This window comes from Toxorhynchites rutilus, chromosome 1 (assembly GCF_029784135.1).
Source record: "Toxorhynchites rutilus septentrionalis strain SRP chromosome 1, ASM2978413v1, whole genome shotgun sequence".
NCBI classification, from domain to species: Eukaryota; Metazoa; Arthropoda; class Insecta; order Diptera; family Culicidae; genus Toxorhynchites; species Toxorhynchites rutilus.
Window position 1 is genome coordinate 123,056,407 of NC_073744.1, and position 16,964 is coordinate 123,073,370.

General features: G+C 37.3%; 1 protein-coding gene across 2 annotated transcripts in view; it reads right to left on the bottom strand.

The window, feature by feature from the left end:
• Positions 1-10,135: 10,135 nt before the first annotated feature.
• LOC129761847 (sex determination protein fruitless) overlaps positions 10,136-16,964 on the bottom strand; it is a 717,406-nt gene continuing 710,577 nt past the window's right edge. For both annotated transcript variants that reach the window (XM_055759649.1, XM_055759651.1), the window contains one exon: positions 10,136-16,957. In XM_055759649.1, coding sequence (XP_055615624.1) covers positions 16,530-16,957 — 428 coding nt within the window. In that variant the 3' untranslated portion in view covers positions 10,136-16,529. The remainder of the gene's footprint in view (positions 16,958-16,964) is intronic.

A 16,964-nucleotide genomic window follows, 5' to 3' on the forward strand; every position in this document is an offset into this window, starting at 1 on the left:
GACTTGTAGCATGTAGCATGTTGAATAGATGGAATGCCGCCTTAAGAGAAGGGTGGAAGATACAACATTCAGTCAAATTCCGCCCAGCATGATGAGTGTTGATAGTTTGAGCGGCGCGAAAATGGACATAACAACAGCATTTCCAAATAAACTCTTAACGTCAACACATCAAGCTGGTCGGGGTTAGATGGGCGAGCGCTCACGAGCCGTTCATTTCAGAACCACGGTTCAAAAAAGAACTGCGGTTCATAAAAGAACCGTGTTACTTTTAAGAGCCGGCTTATTGGTAAAGAAACGTGGATTGTACGCCCGTTCTGCAAACCGTGGCCTGCGGCGGTGCTAAAGAAATATGTTTCCCATGCTGCTTTTTAAGTTTTATTTAGCTGTTTGTATGTTTGTAAATTTTGGCGGTTATTTATGAAAAATGCAAATCCAAAATGGCCGCCACCCCAAAATGGCGAAATATGTATTTTTTTTCAAAACCCTATCAATATGGGTATCTAATGAAAGGACTTGACTAGTAGGATACAGTTATTTATGTAAAATGGACATCCAAGATGGCGGCCGTTACAAAATGGCCGACAACAAATTTCGTCACAACCCCATCAACATGGGTATCAAATGAAAGGGCTTGACTAGAAGAACACAGTTGTTTATAAAAAATGCAAATCCAAAATGGCCGCCACCCCAAAATGGCGAAATATGTTTTTTTCAAAACTCTATCAATATGGGTGGGATTGGACTAGTAGAACATAGTTATTTATGAAAACTGGAAATCAGAAATGACCGATATTGGAGTTGGATAAAGGAAGCTAAAAATGACATCCATAGAATACACGCCTACGAAACTACCACAAATCGTTAGTGACGAAGCGCGGTCATCTGTATGGAAGGAGTGTATTGCATTGGTTGGAAATCTTCGATCCTCACATGATCCAAAAGCTGCTGGAACCACATTTACTGCGAATAATCAATTGTTTGCTTTGGTTGAATGAAAGGAAATCTATCTTTCCGTGGCTCGACCATTTTTTTTTTTGAAAATATCACGTATTTTGGCGACTTCAGTACCATGTGAGCGAGTTTTTCAGAAAGCAGGATAAGTTTGCAGTGAAAGATGTAGTAGACTTTCATCAGAAAACATTAAATAGATAATTTAAAAAAAAAGTAAAGAAGATTATTGTGATGGAAATATATCAGAGAAACCCCTCAGTAGAGTAATATTTTTACTATTGTCTGCGCTGATTATTGTGTTAAACCTTATTTTTTACGTCTTCCATTTTTTACATATCCGAATAAACCAGTTCTTGAAAAGAGCCGTCGAGCCGCTCAAATGAGCCGACTCTTTTCATTGAGCGCACGGCTCTGGGCCTGAGTTTTGCCCATCTCTAGTCGGGGTGCAACTACAGAGTATCGCGTAGGCTTGAAGTACGATGTATATATAAGAGAAGGGTGGAAGATACAGCATTCATTCACGCTCCGACCAGCTTGATGTGTTGACGTTGAAAACTCGTCAGGTAGCGTCATTCCTAAGATTCATAGGTTTCATATAATTAATTCTTCAGGAACATATCGGAAGAAGAGCTTTTAGTTTTGGCCTCGGTATTTCCCTTTTATTACACTCACCAATTGGACGGAAACATAGTTTCACTATACAATATAGTCAAACACACCAAATTTTGGTACTCATTGATCTTCAAAGCTTATTGGTTGGTTTAGGACTATCCTCCCCTAATGCTCATTTTTCAAAATTATCTTTTTATCATTTTTTAAAGTAATTAAAATCCTATAATCGGCTCAAGATTGTGCTTCATTCGTTAATTTTTCACTGCATTCTCGATTGTAAGGAAATCGTATATAAAGACTAAAATTAATAAAAACATAATAAAAAACCACCAAACATTCGTTTTTCAAAATAATTCCCAGTTTAACTAACGGAGTCCTCATTACAAACAAATATACATGGAAGCAGAAATGAACATATGCGTTGAACTCGCAACAGACATAAATCCGTCTCGTCTGCCAGTGCGGCTGATTCATTTAATTCGCTTAATTTGACACGAAATCAGGTGCAAAAATCTCATTATTGCCATTCAAATGAACATCACCCGTTGGAATCACAGGCAACAGCATGTGAAAAAAAAAATCGAATATAAAAATGACCACCCCAGCTGACGGGACCGCTTGAGTGTATGGACAATCCGTACTGGGCAGTTCCTGTCAAACGGGGGCTCATCATCCGCCCGTTCACTTTCGGTCAATCCTATGAGAATAATGATGGCCAATCGCGAATTTTTAATTTCTTTCGAGCCCCTCTGCACGCCATCGAGAAAGAATTATCGGCTGGCGGTAATTAACCTCCGCGCAAAATTCTGAATTCCGCGTGCAATCACTGTGAAAATTTGTTAGTGGTGATCGATAGCCCTTTTTACTCAACCTCCTCGTCAAATTGCGTCCCGATTTACATTTCCGGCTTGGCCCTGTAGCGGTGCGTATCATTCCACCATTTGCTGTTTTCTTCTGGCACCGGAAATGTGCCCCGAAATCCGTGAATTATTGTGAATTTTAATTTACTACAGGCGTTCGAGAGGCCTAGCAGTAATAGTAGCAATATACTTAATATAACCAGTAGTAACCGATTTAGTAGATCCTAGTGCAGACTAGTTTTCAGTAAATAGTACATAGTTGCTCTGAGAAGTGCTGGAAATTTCATCTTGGTTATTTATCACTTCGGTTATAATTTTAGAATGAAACGAAATTTTCGAATTATTTCTGTAGTATAAAACTTCAGTGGATCCAAAAAGGGCCGATGTTTTTCGTGGTTTTTTCACTTGGGGCGTATCGCAACCAAAGTCAACCGAAGATATTCCAACATCAAAACGGGAAACTCGGCATAATCTGGTTTTCTTACATCGATGTTAACAAATATATACAAATAATAATATTGTTTTTATTAAAGACGGTGAGTGGAGGCTTCCGGTAAAGACCCCAGCACCGTCGATTAAATCGCATTTTTTAATAACATAGGGTGTTTTGGTATTTTGGTATTTCAAACCAAAATATAGGTATTTTGAAAAGGAGTCGACTTTTTTTTATTTTAGCCGTTCGGCTCAGATCAGAATTACAGTGCTGGAGATGTTTTTTTTCAAAATTCAGTATTCTAAAAAATTATTTCTTTGTTCCTATCTTTCCAATTCTTTAGCTCAACGAATACACCAAGCCTAGAAAATGTCGAGTATTTCGTGTTTCGTGTATGCCCTTGAATTCTGCTCCGTCCGGGGAAAACGTTCTTGTTTTTTCGTATGTCAATATTTTGGAGCTTTTCGTTCAATTTAATCTGTTCCATATAATATTTCATACGTAAAGTAATAAAAATTCATCCAAAGATACAACAACATTTTCATAAAAATGGATGTGCCAAAAAAATTACTCCGATTTTGCTCAAACCTTGTATATTTTTTCCTTGTCGCAAAATTTTTGGACTCGTTTTTTTTATTTCGCCCTTGCGGTAAGCCATCCTGAATAAGAATGGTCCGAATAATAGGCTCTCTATTATTTTTTTTCTGTGTATACAAATATTTGAAATTTATTTATTTTTGAACCGCTGGAACAATTTTTGATCCTTTACCAGCGAATAAAAAACTGTCAGACATAAAATTTAAACCTTTAAAAAATCCCTTTTACAAAATGTAAGCGTCTGATAACATCGAAGTTGGGCCGATACAGGAATGCCTTAAAAAGATCTTATTTCACGGTTTTTGGGGGTGTCGATACCAAAATAACTCTAGCTGTTTATAACATTTTTTGGAAAGTTCGCTCAGGATGTTTCATACTATATGTAAAATCAGGAAGGTATATTTTTAACTTTTTTGCCTTTTTTTGTCATTTTGAAAATCCAAATTCGGAATTCGCATCTCAATTGGTCTATGTTACTGGGTGTTGTTAGACAACTTTTTGACGTAGGACTACGTCTTTCATTTCTATACCGGGGTGTAAAATCAAAGTTTCGAAAACGAAAGCGTTACGCCGGAGACCGAGATTTTGAGCGTTAATAGCTCCTAAACAACTGAACGAAATGGTATGATAAACACTTCATTCGAAAGATAAAATGTCTACGCGTTATATACTTGTTACTTTTTGATCCAAAAACTTGTTTCAATAGTCTTAAAATTGCTTTCAAAACAGGCTATTGAAATCACCAATCGGTATATAAGCGAGCGGCGCTCGGAAATCCACTCAGTTCTAATTGAACAGCGATTGGAGCATGTTGTCGCTGTTGTGGTGAAGCTCTTCATTTATCATGAAAGCGCGGATGAACGGTGTCACCAAGAGCCTGTTTGTGCACCCTAGGCCAGAAGGGAATCTATCAGGAGGAGAGTGATGCCACAAACGGTTCCCTGGGAAGACATCGCTACACACACATACACGCGCGGCTATTAACAGGTGGTTATCGAGTTGGCATTAACCACTGGTGGGCTTCCAGTATCGAGGAAAATGTGGAAATATCTAATCGTTACTGAGAATAATCTGCCAGTTCCTCTGGGAATTTTCAAAATATATTCATGTGAAAGAGTTTAATTGAATGTTTTCTATCCATGTTACACTGTGACCAAATATGTTTCAATCAAGTGCTATTAACAGGTGGTTATCGAGTTGGCATTAACCACTGGTGGGCTTCCAGTATCGAGGAAAATGTGGAAATATCTAATCGTTACTGAAAATAATCTGCCAGTTCCTTTGGGAATTTTCAAAATATATTCATGTGAAAGAGTTTAATTGAGTGTTTTCTATCCATGTAACACTGTGACCAAATATGTTTCAATCAAGTGCTATTAACAGGTGGTTATCGAGTTGGCATTAACCACTGGTGGGCTTCCAGTATCGAGGAAAATGTGGAAATATCTAATCGTTACTTAAAATAATCTGCCAGTTCCTTTGGGAATTTTCAAAATATATTCATGTGAAAGAGTTTAATTGAATGTTTTCTATCCATGTAACACTGTGACCAAATATATTTCAATCAAGTGCTATTAACAGGTGGTTATCGAGTTGGCATTAACCACTGGTGGGCTTCCAGTATCGAGGAAAATGTGGAAATATCTAATCGTTACTGAAAATAATCTGCCAGTTCCTTTGGGAATTTTCAAAATATATTCATGTGAAAGAGTTTAATTGAATGTTTTCTATCCATGTTACACTGTGACCAAATACATTTGGTTTTGTGGTTTTTCAATCAATCGCAATTAACAGGATAGCTTCAGAAGATTATTCTTCCCCATCAGTAGGATATTTCCGTATCCAATATTGTATGCGCCCGCAATTGATTATTGCTCAGTCGCCGAAAGTTCCGAGCTCAGAGAGTTCATTCCCCTCTAGTTTGCCTTCCAAATTGCCATTGTAAACCACACCTTCTCTCGATTCAATCACACACAAAAAGCATACTTAAGCGATATTCTGGTGGTGAGACACATTCATTTTTCGTGAGGACATCGACAAGACAACATCGTTGCCTAACGTGCTGGAGGAGGTGTACGGCGAAGGAGAACACATACACGCGCAGAACTCTTTTCGTTAGGATGCCATTCAGCATCGAGAAAGTTCCGGAAAGATCTAATCATTGCTGGAAAATAATCTGCCAGTTCTTTTAGGAATTTTCAAAATATATTCATGTGAAAGAGTTTAATTGAATGTTTTCTATCTATGTAACACTGTGACCAAATATGTTTCAATCAAGTGCTATTAACAGGTGGTTGTCGAGTTGGTATTAACCACTGGTGGGCTTCCAGTATCGAGGAAAATGTGGAAATAACTAATCGTTACTGAAAATAATCTGCCAGATCCTCTGGGAATTTTCAAAATATATTCATGTGAAAGAGTTTAATTGAATGTTTTCTATCTATGTAACACTGTGACCAAATATGTTTCAATCAAGTGCTATTAACAGGTGGTTATCGAGTTGGCATTAACCACTGGTGGGCTTCCAGTATCGAGGAAAATGTGGAAATATCTAATCGTTACTGAAAATAATCTGCCAGTTCCTTTGAGAATTTTCAAAATATATTCATGTGAAAGAGTTTAATTGAATGTTTTCTATCCATGTAACACTGTGACCAAATACATTTGGTTTTGTGGTTTTTCAATCAATCGCAATCAACAGGATAGCTTCTGAAGATTATTCTTCCCCATCAGTAGGATATTTCCGTATCCAATATTGGATGCATAAAACCTTGTGCCTCCAACGTAACGCTCTCGTTTTCGAAGTTCTCCAAATATTCATTCATTCAGAATGAATTCAGATTCAACTTCATACAAATGATCTCTATATCAACGAGAGTCCTACGTCACCCTTGCGGTTATACCCTAGATATAACCCACTTCCTGTTTTTTAGAATCGTGTATTGTCCTGATCACGTGCGTTGATTTGAAGCAAGAAAAACAGTTTGGTGCTATTTTTCTCCATTCTTGGGGATGCAAAAAAGCTTTAAGATTTATTTTCACACTAAAACTGTTAAAAATCGTATAAGTTTGTCGTTCTGCTCGACATGTGCGTTTAACAAGTTTTTTTTTTTAAATAATGTACGAATAGTACGGAACGGAAAAGCTTCAACCATTGAGAAATGGGGGACTTCATATTGGCGAAAGCGGTGCTCCCAGTGGTTGGATATGCAATCTTTTGAGAGCATTTTTCGTTTATGAATAGTTTTGCTCGGTCTATTGAAAACTAATGTCGTTCTGAGACATGAATCATGTGCATGAGGAGAAAATAAAAAAAACATCCAAAATCCATCAGCGTCAACTCGGGAGTTGTTCAGACAACTGGATTATCCTAAAAGTTCTGCAGCGAGAGGAATCAAAAGTACAAGGAAAATCTCACGACCGTGCAAACCATGCGTCAAAATGGAACTCTTGATCGTCACATGCGGTGAAAGTTCATTCGGAAAATCGAAGCTGATCCCAACATCGAGGCTTATGATCGGGCGAAAAACTAAATGCCGACCGCTGTACTGTGCGACTAATCCGTTTCCGAGCAGTCACCAGCGACATTGGTCAGATGAAGAATAGGTGGAACCAGCTGGCCAAGATCTTGTCTGAAGATGGTGTGTGTCGGCTCATGAACGGTATCAACGATAAAGTGGATGATGATTTGAATTTGTTCCAATATTTTAATCAAATATTTGTTTCATCCTTAGAAAGAGTTTTGATTGAAATAATGTTGAATAATTCGAAAGTGCCACATTACAAACTATCTATGCTTTAGGAAATTATCTGGAAATTGATATAATAAATGAAAATCATATTTACAACAAGTGGAGGCGATCTGGCGTAGTGGTAACAACAATTCTCACTCCCGACATTCTTCCAAAAAATGGAAGTAAAAGTGACGAACCAGCCAAATGAGTTGAAAGTCACTATAATACAGATAATAAAAAAAAAATATTTACAACAAAATTGGTCACATTTACTAATCAATTCTCTGAATGTAGAGAGTCAACGATGCTTCGCTTTGGAAATGAGATTGGCCATCTTTGTGTTGTTATAGAATAACTTCGTCCACGCAACAACCATCAGCAGATCGATACACGGTCGATATTTTGGCCTCTCTTTATTCACACAAGCCCTGTTTGAAACTGCTCTGCCCTCCAAGAAACATGTTGTGCTATTGATAACACAACAATGACCATATCAACTGTCTCCGATGTCCGATCGAACTGAATAATGGAAAAACACAAGGAATATTCTTACGCCTAAATGGCTACTGTGTAATTTACAGTTTACAGATACCATAAACATGTAATTTGTACGCGGTTGATTCCGACTCTGTTATAGCTAAAATGCTAATGAGCATAAATAAATAAATAAACAAATGATATAAAAAATTGTCAATTTTAGTCAACAATCCCATTGCCATACATGGCACACTTGGTAGTATAAACACTATTACACCAGAATGAAATATTCGTAATTGCAATTGGCACAATGATCCAATCCGTAGGGGAGGACGGGGTAAGACGTCCACCCGGGGTAAGATGGCCACTCTCTAGATGGCTTCTTCTCAACTATTGGACAATTATAGCACATTAGTTTGGTGTATTACATTACACTCAATCATGTATACCGATTTTTTCGTGTGCAAAGGTGAAACGTCATGATAAACAATAAAAATAAACTTTTCAGATGGCGATGAGCACCGATTTGTTATTTTGTTTGCAAGAAATTTAGGGTTTTAGTGGTGAATATGGACATGTCCTGTGAAACCAATGTTACAATAATAAACACACGGGCCGTGTGAGTGTGTTTGTATAGAAAACAGTATGTTTTTAAAGAATCTCATAGAATTATTGAGACACTTTTACTTGACTCATAGCGTGGGCAAGGTGGCCACTCTTGTAAGAGATGAGATTTGCCATAAATGCACCTTTGAACGCGCCTAATTGACGAATTGAATGAGAACATCATGTTGGTTGAATAACTCAAGGCGCATTCATGATAAATTTGATGTTTTTTTTTTTCAGATACCAAATATAATAAATTTTAATTGTGAAAATTTCGCAAGGGTTGAGCACGTTATAGTTATCTATAACCTATAAATAACACCTCCCACTCTTGTCACGCTTGATCTAAAATACAACGACCTTGACATGTAGCACAATTTAGCCGGAAACAATCATCCTCGAAATGCCTAGATTCACGAGTCACTTCATGTGGCCATCTCACCCTTAGTGGTGGGTAACTTGACCCGTCATGATTTTAGTAGCACCTTTTTAATACCTTTTTCAATTTATCATATAACTTTATGAAATAAAAAGAAAAACTTTTGGAAGTCAACGTGATTGCGGAAAACATCATAAAGATCGATGCTGACATAATGCAATGCCTCAATTTTGTATGCATTGTGTTCAATTGTACTATATGCTTCGGGTGGCCGTCTTACCCCGTCCTCCCCTACCATTCCAGAGTGCGCTCTAGACTGAAGCGATGACAATGAATTCGAATTTGACGTTTCTATTGAGAAATACTGCCTAAAATGATTGAAAATGGGAAGTATATGCTTTAGCATGTAATCCGTGCAATCATATTCATGCCTGTGGTAGATGGCAAAGACTATTATGCTGAACGCAACCAGATGTTTATGCAGTTCCAACCATACACCACTTCCCGCTCTAATTTTAATAACAGAATGGCACATTTTGTCTCACAACTGCTGATTGATTGAAAAATATATCGAAATTGTTCAGTCATAGTGAACCAAGTCTTAAAAAGTGCTTTATTGGTTCAGTCAGAGTGGACCGTGTTCGTGTGGGAGGTCCAATAGCTGTACGTTTTGGGCATGAGACTTGATGTTTTTTTAAATTATCATACGTCACAGTATTGTTTGAGAGTAGCTAACATTTCTGGGAACAATACTGAACGAAAAAATTGAATGCTTCGAAAATTGCAGAGCACTGAACTTCAATTTAGTTTTTTCTCGAAACTATAAAAATGCCACATGGTCCGATTTGACTTAACACCGACCAACTCTTAGTATATACAGGGTCTATCAGATTAAACGCTCACGCAAAAAAAAATGAATAGCTCCTTATACAAATTTTTTTCGCACCGTTTTTCGATAACACTGCATTCCCCACTTCGCGATGGTAATATTCGGCTACTCGTTTAGTCTGATCGGATGGTTTTTAGTGTGAAGATGTACAATTTACAAGAACGTGTATTCTTAGTGCAATCGTATTACTCGAGCAACCGAAGCCTTAATGAAACTTTGTCCTCTTATGGCAAGAATTTCAACATTTCTCGTCGTCGATTACTTCCTCTGGGGGTACGTGAAGGACCGTTGCTATGTTAATAAGCCACAAAATTTGGAGGAACTTAAAGAAGAAATAACTCGGATTTTCAACAGCATCGAAGTCGTAATGTTAGAGTGCATGAAGAATTTTTTTCACCGTTTAAAACGCGTTATCGAAAAAAGGGGTGGTCACATCGAAAATGTCCTAAAATAAGCTTTATTTTGGTTTTTTAAAAATAAAAATCGGTTCACTTTTGTAGAAGTTATTAAAATTTGTTGCGTGAGCGTTTAATTTGAAAGACCCTGTATAACAAAGATCTCGTGAACCGAATTTCGGATGCCAATTATTTCACATTGGTACATTTTACTAGATTACATTTTAGTAATTTCAATTGTTGTAATATCTGAACATCATCGGAAAAACTAGTCTCACCATTGCGCAGTTCATTCACACAGCGCCGATGATTTATTTTAAACACATCTGTACGTGACATTGCAGGTCTTTACGGATGCGGATGCAACACAAATGTGAACAATATTTTAACGGGTGGAGACTCTATGTTGAAATAGAGACTATTAATTTTTGAATTTAACAAATCGGCGAATTTTTCCTTCATTTTCATCTATTGCATATCATATATATATATATCAGCAATTCCATGAGAAAGTATATAGGGGAACGTCGGGAAAGACGGACACCCCTGTATAATTGATAAATTACATTTTTATTTTAAATTTCAATGATGTACAAACTTGCAATACAGTGTATCAATACCTTTGACACTTACTGTGTACACCTAACTGGCATTCTGTTAAAATTATAAAAAAAACAAAAAAGTGATCCACAAAGAGCAGCTCGATGGGAGTTTTCGTCTACAGGAAATAAGGTTCTCATTGTAATCGAGTAATTTTTTGGAGTATTTTTCGTTACGTGAGTGTTTTGCCATCACTTCTCTTCCAGTTTATCGAATCAGCGGTGAAGTTTTCTCATTTTTTCTCCAGAAATATTGATGAAAATAAAATACTAATCAAGTCGGGTAAGAAGGACACTCCACCGAAGGGAAAGGAATTTTGTTTGAAACTAATTTGAATACCTCCTCCTTTTTTTAATAGATGCCCACTAACTACGTTTGCAAGTGCCACCAGATATCATGGACGAATGAACAAAGCGAGTTTTTTAAACGTAATCCGAATTTGTCATTCCGAATGCCGGAAGCTATTTTAGACATGGAAAAATGAGAAAACATACAAGCCCTTCTAGGTGATTTTAGTCCAGCCTGTCTGTTCGATCATTTTTAAGGCCTAATCAAAGACCTCCAAAACTTATTGAGTACATAAACTTGAATTTGCATTTAGTGTCCATCTTTCCCACCCCGGGTGTCTGTCTTTCCCGTCAAGTGTCCGTCTTTTCCGACTCAATCTTATTTTTTTTTAAATGCCGGACACATTCATTTTGCAAAATTTCTGCCTCAAAGACAAATTTTATTATAAAGAGACCCAGACTGTCAATTTGTGGTGAGATAGCTATATTTTTTTTGTGAAATTCACGAAAAAAATCAACGTTTACTTAAGGTGTCCGTCTCTACCACCCTTCCCCTACACAAAAAAACCGCTTCGATTTTGATTTGTAATTTTGGAGTCGCAGAACCGATTTTCGATATTATACCAGAAGATGAAAAGTATTTGAGTGAACTTTCTATGAACTGAACTACATTTCAAATGAATACCTTTTGGCGTAAACTCAAAAATATATCTTTTATGGTTTTTGAGATGAGAAATTCAGGAAGGGATATTTTTCTCGTTTTTGAGATATATTATTTTTCTGCTTTTTCGTCGAATACATATACCAAATATGAATATTTGAATCCTTCGAATCGTAGCCAGAAGAAAAACTGTAGCTCATTTGAAGATATCTCCAAGTGCGAATACGCTGGAGGTGGGCCATACTGAAGGTCCTATTGTGCACCACTTTATCAAGGTATCTCATCAACGGCTCGTGTAATGTTATCTCACAAAGTCGTTTGCCTCATCTGTTACTGGTTTATGAGCATAGATGAGATTCTTCACGTAACCCCACGAGAAGTAGCCGAGAAGTGTCAACTTACACATTCTAGGCGGCCAATTTTCAGGTCCAACTCATTACTAACCCAACATGCTTATCATTTGATTCATTGCTTGCGTGCTTTGTGGCAAGCCTTATATTGGCTAGATCCAATGCTGGGGAAAAAAGTCCATAATCGTAGATCGATAGCGGACTCCATTGACAGTAACGTGGCGGTGACCAATGATTGTGCTGGACCACGAACCGCTCTTAACAGTGCGTTTTTTTATGCAGTGGCAATATTGTACAACCTGTGGCTGCTCATCACTCCACCATTTTTGTCTGGTCTAAGTTTGTGAAACACATTTTTCACAGAACGCGAATATTGATAAAGAAATTCAATTGTTTCTAAGTGTTGCTCGACTGTAAGTCTTTCCACATTTGACACATTTTAAACAATGCTTGAACTATCAGAAACAGAATTTCGACGAACTAACTTCCAAATAATCATTTTGTACAACATGCAAAACTGCCCGATGTCAATGAATCACCAACACTGGACTAACGAATCATAATTTTCTTTTAGAATGTACGAATGGTTAGTGCGGTAGAAATTGATGACGATTTTGTAATAGGAATTTAGCCCAGAATCGGTCATATTTATTAACTATTTGCCTGAGTGTGAAGAGTCAAAAGTGCTTTGTTTTGAAACAAAAAATGATTTGAAAAAGAATGACAGCCAAAATTGAGTCAGATTTTTTTTTAAATATTCCTTCTATTGAAAATTTTCATTTCAATTCGAATTCAACTCGAGATGCTCTGAAACTTATTGAAACATCGTCCAATTCTAAACAATTAAGTCATGTTTAGTAGTGCACTCCTGAAAAATAAATCCAAGAATGATAAATTGTGACTGTGGAAAATGTGGTTGAGAATGGTAAATAAGGTAAAGAATCGGAACTTCAAAGCAGAGAGCTTCTATATGAATGATACATAGAGCCTTATTCCCGTACACACTTCACGGTGAAAACGAAATGAACGGCACGCCATTGAAATATGTTTTACAAGTTAGTGAAGCGTCAAAGATAATGGATTTTCAGGCAGAATGCACATCTTTCAAATAGAAATTATGAATGAAAATTAACTCTTCCGTATCAAATTAGTGCTCAATTTGTGGCAAATGTGGTAAAATAATCTCTTACAAAAATTGTATCTAAAAGTAATTTAATATTATAACGATAAGCTCTAGTGGAAAACTAATTTTGTATCCGGATGTTGACACCGTATCGTTGTCATCGCGAATACACTTCATTTCGTTTTCGCCGTGAAGTGGAAACGGGAATAAGACTCATATTTTGTTTTCATAAACGGACCCCAAAAGAAAAATCGCCGGCATGGAAAACTCATAACCGATAACTAATTAAAATACTTAAATTCTATCTTTTATTCATTTTTCGTACAATTTTGAGGAGTCTGTAATCATTTTCAAATATTTTTGAAATTCTTCACGACGTGAGTCAAAAGTCTCCAAAACGGAGACATGTCTCTGCATCTGGGATCTCTGGCTTCGAAGTCCGAGTTGGAACGGTGCAGTGTTCAGGATGATGAATTAGGTTACAATTTTCAAACTAGAATCACGGTAATCGCTTAAGGGCAAAATGTGAGACTTGAAGCCATCACTATAGAGTTAGAGTGCAAGGTATGAGATATAGGGTTTTATTCTCGACTATATATCACGGTGTACACGGAATGGAAATACTGGATACAAAATTAGTTTTCTACTAAAATTTATCATTACAATCATTATTACAAAATTATCTTCAGATACAATTTTTGTAAGAGATTTACCACGTGAAAACAACAAAGCTTTCCATTCACATAGTATTAGTATATTAGTTTTATCTTGAAGTAATAGGGCATTTATGTTTAGCCTGTTAACTTTCTGAATAAATACGACTAATTTGATACGGAGAAGTTAATTTCCATTCAAAATTATATTTCAAAGGTGTTCATTCTGCCGGAAAACCCATTATTATCTTAGACGCTTCATTAACTCGTAAAACGTAGTTCAATGGCGTGTCGTTCATTTTGTTTCCACTGTGAAGTGTATACGGGAATGAGGCTCATAAGGTGATATAAATACCATTCAAAATTTGGGTACAGAATTGACGAATTTACGCAAGGCTGAATCAGCTCATGCGACACCTACATTAGAGCTCAGAACCACAAAAGTGAGGGTGTTTGTTTATTTTACGCACTGAAAAGCAAGATTCGGTGGTGATTATTCATTTTATTTCAATTTAGATTCAGATTCATCAGCCATTGAATGTCGTCAGTATATGGTAAGAAAGTTGGAGTTTTGTATATTTACGATTGTTTCAACACGCGATTTGACCAAAGTCATAGATATTCTTCGAAAATTTTAAGTTTGATAATGCATATCGGTTATTGATACTATGGATAATTGCGATGAAATCGATATCATATCAAACTGGCTGATATCATTGATTATGTAGGGGTCGATACGAGAAGGATTTGCAGTATTTTTAGCGCAAAACACCCTATTCATCGTTTACTTAGTTGAAAAAAATTAAAGTCACAATACTTATAACAAGCCATTCCTCGTAATGTACATAACATTGTACGCAAGGCTGAATCAGCTCATGCGACACCTACATTAGAGCTCAGAACTACAAAAGTGATTATGTTTGTTTATCCTGCGCACTTGAAAGGACAATTTCGTCGTGATTACTTTCATTATTTTTTATTTGAAATCATTTTAGCCATTAAATGTCATCAGTAAATGGTTAGAAAATTATATTTTTGTCTATTTACAATGGTCTCAACACCCGATTGGACCAAAGTCATAGATAATCTAACGAAATGTTTATGTTTGATAGTGAATATAGTATATATATGAATATGTTTAGTAGTGAATATTGGTGATCTAACGTACAAATCTACACCTAGGCGGCGCTGCGGTGAAAGTGATGATGGTTTTAAATTTTGCCATGTGAGCTTATGGAAGGTTTGTAGTTCTTTCCATAAATTACAATGTTATAATCATAAAAGATTATTTGATTGCGATGAGTTTGTTAGAAATTTTATTCTGCGCAATTTTATATAACATGTTATTTATTCACCTCTTTCAGTAGTGAAAACTATAAAAATGTTGACAATGGTTGAATTAAAGAAGGAAATTCGAGAGCACAATCAAACACAAGTAGAAAAATGCACGATTCCTGCATGTGAGAACCTCCTTGGAAAGCCCGGAAGTAAAATATACTTGATTTGTTTTTGAGTTTTAGGTTACATTAGCATCATTTTCTTAGTTCAAAAACAAAATCCAGATGTCTCACCAATTGTTTACGTTTTGCGTTAGATCGTCAATAGGATATCATTGATTATGTAGAGGCTTCCTTTCGGCGGATACGAGAAGGATCTACAATATTTGAAGCGCAGCAAATGCCACCCATTATTTGACTAGTGAAAAAATGTAAATTTTAACACTTGTACCTACCATTTGTCATATGTTATGAATGAAACAATGTAAAATGATGAATTTCTAACCTTTTCAGCATCGAAAAAATACTTGAATCCGGGAAATTTGCAGAAAACTTCTGATTTTTCAAAACAAATCAAACCAGTTTCATACCAAAAAAAACAAAACATCATCATTTTACTCGCTGCGCCATTTGGTTGCAATTCTAACGTAAATTCGTCAATACCTTATCAACGAAATTTGAGAACATACAAATACTTTGAGTTCTATATCTCGCAGGATTCAATGGTTGGTGATTTTCATAATTCAATAATTCAAGTCAATCGAAAGTCCACTCATTTGCATTCATATTGCTTCAATTGTACTTTGTACTTTTGGGGCGGTAAAAAGTACTTGCTCGCATCATCAATGTTTATTCCTTATTTGATCCCATAACCAAGGCCGTTTAATGCATTATTATATCGAAAAAGCTCTTTCTCTCTGTCGCTCTCGTGAATTTGTCCTATGGTTTGCGTTTTGTTTTCAAAATGCACATTAATAATTGGAATCGACTCCATTTTTAAAGTCATTGTTTCGTTCTCGATTATCACATTTCACATTGGAAAACGAGTACAAGGTTTTTTTTTATTTACGTTACACAAAGCTGCAGTGAAGAAGGGACAGAGATATATAAATGTACGGACTGCCGGGAAATATCCCTCACAAATGTCACAAATGTATGTATGCTTAATTGCTCATTCCGATCGTTGGAGATATAACTTACCGCACTCACAGCTCTTTTGGGTATTTGGTAACACAACAAACAATTACCAACGAGATCAACCGGTGTTTCCGGTTTAGATCTTAACAGCACAGTGTGTTTCTAAAGATAGTCGGTTAGGGTTATGAACTAAAAGCCTTAATTAGGAACTTGACTTGAAAACGATAATTTCTTATGGCATCGCTAAGCTAGGCTTCTTCTTGTGTAGGTAGTTTGACACCGAAACGATGCGCACTTTAGATGCGCGCAGATTACGTCAAACATGTATCAACAAATAAACAGTGCTCTCGAGGGGCCCGCAGATGACGACTACTACGACGTGTGTGACAGTGTGACAGTGTGTGAGTGTGTTTGCATGTGTGGTCCATTCTCGGCGAATCCTCGCGGTGATGCGCAGCGTAGAGTGACGCCTTGTTCCCTGTAGTTATCCAGACTTCCAGCAGCCCCCTTACATTGGCATTTTGCAGTTTGTCGGTGCGCCGAATTTGGGCGCATTGAGCCGATCGGCGTGTTTTATCCGCAGATGGGAACGCAGCGTATCGATCCGACTGTAGGACGCCGGACAGTAGGGACAAACGGAGCGCTGGGGGGTGTGCGAATGGAAGTGATGCCATCGGTTGGTAACCTCCTTGCCACAGGACCGGCAGCGCCAGGCCGTCCCCGGTTCCCTCGAGGGGGTAAACATGTTATGGTACGACATCTGGTGGTGTAACGGGTAGTGGGGATGATGCTGGAGATCGCCACCGCCGCCGCCTGTGCCCAACCCGCCTCCTTCTCCACACGGTCCGTCCGGTGATGGCACGAGACTCGACGAGAGAATGCCGGTGCCGGTGGTGTGACGTGACAAATGGTGCTCATACTGTCCTCCCCCCGGCCCTGCAAC